The 10,742-nt window shown below is 42.1% G+C and overlaps 1 protein-coding gene across 1 annotated transcript in view; it reads left to right on the top strand.

Annotated features, from left to right (window-relative positions):
* Positions 1–3,696, top strand: part of HEPACAM2 (HEPACAM family member 2) — a 36,697-nt gene extending 33,001 nt beyond the window's left edge. Inside the window, exon 10 of the mRNA XM_006114478.5 lies at positions 2,948–3,696. Within this exon, the coding sequence (XP_006114540.2) occupies positions 2,948–2,957 (10 nt within the window). The 3' untranslated portion in view covers positions 2,958–3,696. The remainder of the gene's footprint in view (positions 1–2,947) is intronic.
* Positions 3,697–10,742: the final 7,046 nt, after the last annotated feature.

The following is a 10,742-nucleotide window of genomic DNA, read 5'->3' on the forward strand; positions in this document are numbered from 1 at the left end:
GTCAGTGGCCCCCATCCCAAAAAAGGTTTCCTACTCCTGAATTAAAGGAACCCAAAGAGGCTCTTAAGTAACAAAGATGTTTTACTCAGGCTACATCTTCATGACAGTGCTTACAGTAGTAGCACAACAGCACTGATGCAGGTGCACTGCTGTAGCTTCCCAAAAGAGGGCATTATGGTTTGATCGTATGTGTATGTATAGGATAATGTCTAAGAACTTGGCGTACATCTATACTTGGAGATGGGCGTGTGATTTGCAGCTCGAGGAGACATACCCATGCTAGTTCTCACTAAGCCAGTGCATTAAACATAGAATGTAGCCATGGGAGGGTGAGCAGCAGATGGCCCCACCACTCAAGTATGTATTGAGGATCTCAGATGGACATGCAGGGTGAGTACCTTCTTCTGCAGCTCTTGCTGCCATGGCTACATACTGTTCTTAGTGCATGACACCTAGGGCAAGTATGTTTCGTCAAGCAGGAATCATGCTCCTAGCTCCAAGCGTAAACATACCTTACAAGGCGTTAACTTGTAGAAACTGCTTGATGATAGAGGACAGTATAGATGGAGAAAGGTACACAGGCTCTCTCTTTCATGCTTGAACACTTACCACCTTGTCTTGACCTTCACTCTGATAGTAGTGGTCTTCATTTGCTTCACCAAACAACATTTCCCTTTCATGTCTTCAAGCAAAAGCAAAGCCAGGTGTGAAGAATGATGGGAACTCCAACAATCTGGTTCAATCAAGTTGAAACAATCTTTAAGTTAACAATAGTCAAGAAAATTCCAGCTAAAAGTATCAATTTCTTCAAGGTACAAGGCATTGCATATCACATACTTTGCAGAACCCCCAAAAGAAGCAAAGTAAAAACACAAGACCCAGGCCCCTTGGGTAAACAACCACAGAACACAACTGGATGGCAGTGATGTGTGGGGAGCCTAAGGGAGTCAATAAAAAGCGTGGTCTAATAAAATACAACCTGTCATCCAAACTTCTTCTGCAACCTTCAGTATTGCTTAAATTGAACTTGAATATCTATGTCCAACTGTCAGATCATTCTGCTGCACAGAAAACTGGGAAATTGACAATCACAGGCTAAAGTTTGCAAAGCCTTCAACTGGTGAAAGTTCACAGCTCATATCTCATCTAAGAGGAGTCAGCTGTTAAAACAATCTTTGATGCAATCTTCATCTGAAAAGAAGAAAAAACACAAATTTACTCCAACTCTGTTTCTCAAATACCCTCACATACATCAGGTATTATTTTTCCACAAATTTCTGCTGCACTGACCGCCAAAGAGCAATGGAGATCCGTATGCTCCCAATCATTTTGACACTAGGCTTGTGAGAGCTTGCACCGACTCAGCATGTCCCTGCTATTCATCAACAGTTGCCAGAGTACATTATTACTGATAATGAATGAACATGCTGAAACATTTGCAGTGTCTAAAAAAGAGACATCACCATTCACTACCATGATTATGTGTTATATTAACTGGAGTGGCATAATTTCCCCATAGCCCAGGCCTGCCTCACCATGGCACATACCTTTTTGAAATGAGACCTCTGGTTCAAGGTTGGTTGACTGTTCTGTTACTCATGTTCATTGCCTCAGACAGTTCCTCTCTCTGTGCAAGCAAAATGAAAATCGCCAACTTTGTAATTTACACCATGCCACAGTGAGAACTGCATATTGGGTATACAAGGGTAGAAAATTACCTTGAAAAATAGTAACTGTGCGGGAGTTCCTGTGAAAATGATCATGCACTGAGGACCCAGTAAAAATGTCGCTAGAAGTTCTCCCTTTCCAAAAGTATTTTTTCTGCCTGTAGCCTTCTTTCCTTGAGCTGATGGCCAGTGCTCCTTGCTAAGATGCTAGTAACCCACAGGTGCTCAGGGTATGTGTGGCTTATAGGTGATAGATGATATGTATGTAGCATATAAAGTGCACATTTGTATGTCTGGAAGAACTTTTTTGACTCTTTCAATGAAGGGATAGTTTAAGATAGCACCAAAACTATTCTTTCATTACTAAGAAGCATGGCTGCATTAGTGTTACACTGTTTAGCATACAATAATGTCTGATAGCAGTGCCATCAGAACTTTACTCTTCTAAATTAATACCTTAGGTTAATCACACCCACAAAAGGGTGTGTCTAGACTGGCAAGATTTTGCGCAAAAGCAGCTGCTTTTGCGCAAAAACTTGACAGCTGTCTACACTGGCCGCTTGAATTTGGGCAAGAGCACAGACTTAGTAATGTACAAAATCAGTGCTTCTTGCGCAAATACTTTCATGCTCCTGCTTGGGGAAAAAGCCCTCTTGTGCAAGAATACTTGCTCAAGAGGGCCAGTATAGACAGGGAAGAACTGTTTTGCGCAAAAAAGCCCCAATGGCTAAAATGGCGATTGGGGCTTTCTTGCACAAAATCGTGTCTAGACTGGCCACAGATGCTTTTGCGCAAAAGCACTTTTTGCGCAAAAGCATCCATGTCAATCTAGACACGCTTTTGCGGAAATACTTTTAACGGAAAAACTTTTCCATTAAAAGTATTTTTGCAAAATCATGCCAGTCTAGACGCAGCCTAAAGGTTTGAGCAATGCCAGTTCCTGAACTTGTGAGAACAGTGCCTCAGTGTCAACTGATTACTATCGTTTACTACTACAATACCATACTGGAACGTACTACACTATTTTCATTTGAACCACCGCTATTTTGATTCCTCATAGAACACCTACAGCATAGTGCACTGTGTTAGTCCAATAGTAGTAGTAATGAGAATCATACTGCTAACCCCCAGCTCATCATGTTGAAAATTTGTATTTGTCAGTTGCATAAAAGTTAAAGATCCATTTAATTTCTGTTTTGAGTGTGTTTACTATAGTGTTTTTAAAACAAAAGGAATGCCACGTTACAAACAGTAACTATCAATGTCCTGTTCTTTTCTAGAGGTACATGAAGATGCAAGCACAGCAAATCAAGATATCCTAATACATATGATCTATATGTTTACCGGAAATGGAAAGCAAATGGCAACAGCTTTCAAAATGGCAAAGGACTAAGCTACAATCTCTGAAATAATACTTTCTTAAACTAGTAATTCTTCTTTGTTGCTCCCAATACTGGATTTGCTTGTTGATTTTATTTAACTTATTGTTTCTGAAAACAGGTGGGATTTTTTAATTTTTGACAGTTTTTTGCATTCTGAACTGCAAAAAGAAACCAGAGCCAAAAGAAAATACAGATAAGAAATACCGTATCTTTAAATCTGGCACAACTGCCTAGGAGTCAGACAAGGAGACTTTCCATGCTAGTTACACTGTAACATGGATAGGAAATTGCATTAAACTTTCCATTTGCATGGACTTTTAAAAGAGAAGATGATGCACATTGGCTGAAATAAGCAATGCAATGTTGTTAGATTGAAAAATAAGTCCTGTTTTTTTTTAAAAAAACTTCTAAGTTTTTCTTGTAACTTTAACTTACCAATTCACAAAAACTAATTTGTCATTTAGTTAAAAATGTGTACATGTATATTATTCAGAATGTTTTGTTTTGATTGTGTTTCCTTTGCATGCAAGCTGTTTCCCCATTTTTATCCTTTAAGGCCCAGATCCACAAAAAGTTTTTAGGCTTTGTGATTCTCAGTGTTGCAACACCTAGGCTGTGTCTACACTGGCACCCTTTTTCGTAAAAGGGATGCTAATGAGGCACTTTGGAATTGCAAATGCCATGGGGGATTTAAATATCCCCCGTGGCATTTGCATGAACATGGCTGCCGCTTATTTCTGGCTCGGGGTTTTGCCGGAGAAAAGCGCTAGTCTAGACGGGATCTTGCGGAAAATAAATCCTTTTCCGGAAGATCCCTTATTCCTACTTTCCTACTGCAATCCTTTCAAGTAGGAATAAGGGATCTTCCGGAAAGGGGGTTATTTTCCGCAAGATCCCATCTAGACTGGCGCTTTTCTCCGGCAAAACCCCGAGCCGGAAAAAAGCGGCAGCCATGTTCATGCAAATGCCGCAGGGCTTATTTAAATCCCCCCCGGCATTTGCAATTCCGAAGTGTCTCATTAGCATCCCTTTTACGGAAAAGGGTGCCAGTGTAGACACAGCCCTAATGTTTAGGGGCCTAGAGAATTACAGGGACAACACTGCAATCCAAAAAGCTCCCTCTACATGGAATGGGGAGAACTTTGAACACCTTAAAGTATGAGCCACAAAACTCAAGACACTGGGCAGCTCTCTGCTAAGGCTAGCTAATGAGAGATGGTGATTAGAGGCTTGTGTGCTAAGCCCCACCCCTCTCAAAGAGATAGAAACCTAGATAGAAAGTGTGGCCTTCAGGAGGCACTGTCTCTGCTACCAGAGCCTGGCATAGCTGTTGTAGTCTGTATCTGCAAAAACAATGAGGAGTCCAGCTTAAATTCTAGCTGTTGCCTCTTAATCCACTTTTCTCAAATGTAGAACAGGGGCAAATTCCCATATGAGCAGAAAGCTTCAGGGCTGGGCAGTGGGTAGTTTCTCAGGGGAGGGCCAGAGAAAGATGAATCCAGATAGCAATGGATGCTCATCTCTCTGCTCAGCCCCACAACATCCTACCCCACAAGGTGTAGCAGACTGGCACTAGCTCCACTGCCAAGAAACTCTCCATGGGCACAAGCTCAGAGATATTATTTAACCCTTAGGAAAGCCAGCAAGTCAGTGGCAGATCTTCAAATAAGAATGCAGGTCACCTAATTCCAACTCCCCTGCCTTAGCCATGCTGTCTCAGTTCAGTTCAAAGTCATAGATTAATTTAATATAATTGACAACCTCTGAAGTCAATTTAAAACCTAGTACCCAAGTGTTAGCTATAACCATTCCCAAAGTGTTTGCTTTCTTGATTTTCTCTTTCCATATAAAATTAACCCCCTATAAACTTATGACATCTATTAATGTCTTTAAGTGAATAAGTCTACGTTAGATAAATTTTAGGCCTTTGTAATATACCTCTATTAAATTTTAATAAAATAATTTCATGTATACTATGCATTCTGTAATGGCTCTGTGTGTATACGCCCATGTGTGTGATTGCTCAACCCTTTCAAAGAAAATCAGCAGCAGATCAGTTTTGTGGAAACACTGGCTACTGGTAAGAATAAGTGTAGGATACTTGGGCTGTGTCTAGACTGGCAAGTTTTTCCGGAAAATCATCTGCTTTTCTGGAAAAACTTGCCAGCTGTCTACACTGTCCGCTTGAATTTCCGGGAAAGCACTGACGATCTCATGTAAAATCATCAGTGCTTTTCCAGAAAAACTATGCTGCTCCCGTTCGGGCAAAAGTCTTTTTCCGGAAGACTTTTGCGCAAAAGGGCCAGTGTAGACGGCATAGAACTGTTTTCCGCAAAAAAGCTCCGATCATGAAAAAGGCGATCGGGGCTTTTTTGTGGAAAACTGCGTCTAGATTGGCCACGGACGCTTTTCCGCAAAAAGTGCTTTTGCGGAAAAGCATCCTGCCAATCTAGACGTGCTTTTCTGAAAATGCTTTTAACGGAAAACTTTTCCGTTAGAAGCATTTTCGGAAATTCATGCCAGTGTAGATGTAGCCTTGAAGTATAAGCACTGATGTGTATAATTTGTTCCAATTTGGAGAGCCATTTGGAGGAGCAGACCTGAGCATTTTTTGATTTCATATGAGCATCTTCTCTTCCTTTAGTGGCAAGAACAAAATGAAATCATGCTGAAAATAAAGGGAATAATACATTCATTCTTGTTCCCTCCTTGCTTCTCACAGACACTTCTGTGCCACTGTGTCTTTCATTGAAAAAAGAAGACTGTTGTCTACCATTTTTGATTCTACCTATATTGGCTGGTCTGTAAAATACAAAAACTCAAACTCAATTCTCTGGAAGCCAAGTTGCACACATGATACCTCAGAACTCTACCAGCATTATGAGAGCAGAGGTCTGGCTGGAAAACCCAGCCATGAGAGGAGGATGGGGACACAAGACATCCATATCAAGAGGCACTGTGTTAGCCTTTACAAAACAACATGTTCGTTTGATCAAAAATGAAAATTTTTCACAGGAAAAAAAAGTTTTTCATTCAGTTGAAAACCCAATTTTCTTTAAAAAGCCAGTTGAGACAGAAAAATGTTGGCCAGCCCTATTTTGAAAAGGGGCAATATCATTGATGAGAGGACAAGACTGCAGACTTTATTATCAGTTATTCATTCAAGGCTAGATTTTCAAGAGAGCTCAGCTCATTGGTTGCTCAGCACTTAGGAGAACCAGGTCTTTGTCTTGGTGTTTAAATAGGAGCTGAATTCTTCTAAAAATTTGCCCCATTTGCATGTGCTGAGCTGTTTCGAAACCCTGGCCCTTAATATCTGTATGTGTTTATGTCACTTGATAATGTAGTTTGGACTATAATTGGAAAGAAGTTGGGGAAAATTGACATGACTTACTATGGAGCAAATTCTGAGCAAACAGACAGAAGGAAGTTCTGCGGGAATCTAGGGTGGGGACTCCATCTGCTCCACCTCCATCCTACTGCCATCACCGCTAGCTAGGCAACAGAGTAGCTCTGGTGGCCACTATACAGCTACTACTACAAGCTAGGAGCATCATTACCATCTTCAGCAGCTGTACCTTCCATTTTGGGACATGGCCCAGCAATCCCAATCATACTGAATGTATGACTGGCCCTCCTCACCAACCAAATTACTCCTCCATGGAGCCCCCTGGAGCACAGATCTAGTGAGCACAAGAATTGCATGCTCTCTTGCAAAGGTGCATCCTATTCTACTGCCTCTCTCCTGCACAGAGCAACCACACTCATTTTGCTACTTAGCCAGATCTGTCAGCTAGCGGTAGGAAGAAAGGATTTGCTTCTGTCTTTAACATGTGCATTATATTTTCCAATAATTAAAAATCTAGATGGAATTCAAGAGAAAGTATGTTAAATTTCCAAAAAAGGAGTAACATTCTGACTGCTGAATAACGAAAGCGTAACACACACAAACACATCCACACCCATACACACACATACATTGCTAAAGTACAATTGATGTCATCCATGTTATGGTCAACAGTAGCCCAACAATTAGGAATGGTCTGGATGAACAGTTGTGCATAGAAATCACTCTCCATTAAGCAGTGTATGGTATACACATAAATATGTTAACTGTTTGCCATTACTCCTATATTACTCTCTGAAGTGCCTATGCCTCAGTCCTTTTCCAGCTCCTGTTACATAAAACAGGCAGAAGACTTTTTTCAGCAGGGACAGAAGAGACCTGACCAACTTCTATGCCATTTTCCACTACAAGTTTTCTGTCATGTGCCTATGCACACTACCATCCATAATCTGGCACATGTGAACTATCATGTACAGTAATATATTACATAGAATACCATTCCTCATTTATTAGCAAAATGTACACTTAGAAAACAATTCAAAAATAAAACAAAATAGAAAACATTTAATTCTCCTTTAGGAAAAGAAAAAAAAGTCTCTCAAGAATTTGACACTGCCCCGCAGAATAAAACATCCAGCAAAAAGACAGATGACACTACTACCCATGCAAAAAAAAGTGTGTGTGTTTTCCATAGGTTTAGAAAGCAAATACTCTATATACAATCCACCTTCTGCTTATATTATATTATTCTGATATCTTGTCTTTTTCTGTATCTGTTAATTCCTGGTTATTAAAAGACACACACACCGATCTAAAATCCCATTCAAACTCTGTATATTCTTTGCCCTCCTGTGATAATTTAAGCAAAGATTCAGTTACTTTTGCTGCAAAAATCAGATATATGTGTGAAACCAGCTCTGACACACTGGAATTATAAAGACTTGTTAATGGATGAGAAAAAAATGCTCTTGTCGTTAGGGATGTGAACGACTAGTCAACACACAAGTTGACTAGTTGCATTCCTCCCACCCCCCCTGATAGAGGCAGCAAGGTGGGGGAAACAGGTGAGGGTGCTTGAAAGTGCCAGGGCTGCCTGGAGCCCAGAGTCAGCTGGGGACTCTCCCGCTCACCCTGGGCTCCGTGCAGCACTGCCGCTTTGAAATGCCACAAGGAGCACAGGGCCAGCAGTGGACTGCTTGAGTCCCCTGCTGGCCCCATGCTCCCTGAAGCACTTTCACCTTTGAAGTGTAGCAACAGCCCTGTTGCTACACTTCAAAGGCAGAGGCACCCTTATTGACTAATCAAAATGTATTTCCCTACTTGTCATATAAAGAAAGTTCTGAAACTTCCTGCAATTGCTGTTGTCATCTGTTACAGATAGCTCTGAATGTGTGTGTGTTGCTTTTAGGGCCTAGTAGAATAAGTCTTTCCACTGACTTCAGTGGGCTTTGGATCAGACTCTTTGGTTGTGAGAGGAGAGATAAGAGAAAGAATTACCTGATGCACACCTTTGATATTTGAAGAAGACCAAATTAGAAAGTGTGCTTCTCTCAAAGAGATGGATATAGAGATGTCAGTCAGTGCTTGCTACTGTGAACAATTGTGTTTTCTGTAGTGAAATAAATAAGTGTATCCTTAAAATCAGATAGAGAGACTAAGCCACCATCTATTCCAACTGAATGCAGAAGATAGTAATGGTCATCACTGACCAGAGCAACCCAGAAACAAATAGTTTCTATAGTAGTAAGGGGCATTATGTCTTTTCTTAGTGGAGTTATTGCATACTATTGTGAGGGATGAAGAGGAGTATTAGGGGATGTTTCACTCAGGCCTTGAGCTCATCATGAGAACATTCCCACCCCTCAGAACTCCTGGGAATGACCCATTAATAGCACCCCTGGACACGCACACTGCTGTTTCTGTAATCAGAATCAGATTCAAGATTTTTTCACTCTCCCCTTATTGTCAGTCACAGCTACCCACTTCTCTATGGCATTAAGAGGAAGAATATTTTACTGATTTGTCCCATAAAAATTAATTAACCTTTTGTACTGGGTGACAGTCCTGCTAGAGACAATCCATTTAAATAGTTCAAGTCCACATGTGTCTGGCTAGGGTGTGACTTGATCAGAAATGCTATTGCAAGGCAAGCTTCTAGTGGAAGGCCCTGCAAATTTAGAAGGTGCCTTGCTCACACACACTCTGTTGTGTTCACAAGCAAAATGTCCACCAGAGCTGGGTGACGATTTGTGGTAGAATGATTTCAAAGATTAGTCGGCAGCACAGTGTGTGTTAGAACAAATCAGGAGTTGTACCATTTAATATTTAGCACAATGTTTTAGTTGTACCATTTAATATTTGCCATTAGGTGGTGCTCCTGCAGTTCATATAAAAACCTAGAGAGAATGAAATTTGCTGCCACAAAAATGATTTTAAGGACACTTTTAAAAAATAGAAAATCCAGAAAAAACAATATAAAGCTTAAACACCTCACAGCTCATATGTTGCATGTTGCACTTGATCAGATATGCTTAAAGATAAATGCAAAGCAGTCTTGGGGTATGTCTACACTACCCCCCTAGTTCGAACTAGGGGGAGGGGGGTAATGTAGTCATACGGAGTTGCAAATGAAGCCTGGGATTTGAATTTCCCGGGCTTCATTTGCATAAAGCTGGCCGGCGCCATTTTTAAATGCCGGCTAGTTCGGACCCCGTGCCGCGCGGCTACACGCGGCACTGACTAGCTAGTTCGGATTAGGCTTCCTATCCGAACTAGCTGTACAGCGCTAGTTCGAACTAACTTAGTTCGAATTAGTTAATTCGAACTAAGCTAATTCGAACTAACGCGTCTAGAACTAAAAACTAGTTCGAATTAGCGTTTTGCTAATTCGAACTAGCATGTCCACATTAAGTGGACCCTGAACATGGCTTAAGGATGGCCGGAAGCAGCGCCGGCAGGGCATCAGAGGAGGACTTAGAGCGTGGAGATGCTGTCTCAGGCTAGCCGAGGGCTGTGCTTAAAGGGTCCTGCCCCCACCCCGGACAGACAGTTCTCAGGGGTGCCCTGCTTGAAAACCAGTCCTGGCTTGGAGTGCCCGGAGTGCCCACACTGGGCACATCACAGCACTCGGCCATCAGCCCGGCTACACTTGCCGCAGGCTGCCATCTGGGGAGAGAGGGCAATCGGGGGGCTGCAGGAGAGCTTCCACCCTCAGAAGCCCGCAGAGCCAGCCCAGTCCTCCCCATCAGGGGCTCGTACCCCATTCCTCCCTCACCTCCTTTCACTTACCCTTCCCTAGCCCCCCTTCCTGATGTACAAAATAAAGGACAATTGTGTTCAAAAATGGAATCTGTCTTTATTGAACAAAACTGGGGGAGACTGGGAAAAGGAGGTGGGAGAGGGGAAGAGAAAGGCTGCGAGAGGGGAGGGCAACTACAATGATCAGGGGTTGGGAACAGGTCCCATATGAAGAGAGGCTAAAGAGACTGGGACTTCTCAGCTTAGAAAAGAGGAGACGGAGGGGGGACAGGATAGAGGTCTCTAAAAGCAGGAGTTGAGTGGAGACGGTGCGTACAGAAAAGTTCTTCATTAGTTCCCATAAATAAGGACTAGAGGACACCAAAGGAAAGGAATGGGTAGCAGGCTTCAAACTAGTAACAGAAAGTTGTTGTTCACAAAGAGTCAACCTGTGGAACTCCTTGCTGCAGGAGGCTGTGAAGGCTACAACTAGAACAGAGTTTAAAGGGAAGTGAGATCAAGTCATGGAGGTTGGGTCCATGGAGTGGCATTAGCCAGGAGGTAGGAGTGGTGTCCCTGCCCAAGGTTTGTGGAAGGCTGGAGAGGGAT

Source organism: Pelodiscus sinensis, chromosome 2 (genome assembly GCF_052426305.1).
Source record: "Pelodiscus sinensis isolate ZL-2025 chromosome 2, ASM5242630v1, whole genome shotgun sequence".
Lineage (NCBI taxonomy): Eukaryota > Metazoa > Chordata > Testudines > Trionychidae > Pelodiscus > Pelodiscus sinensis.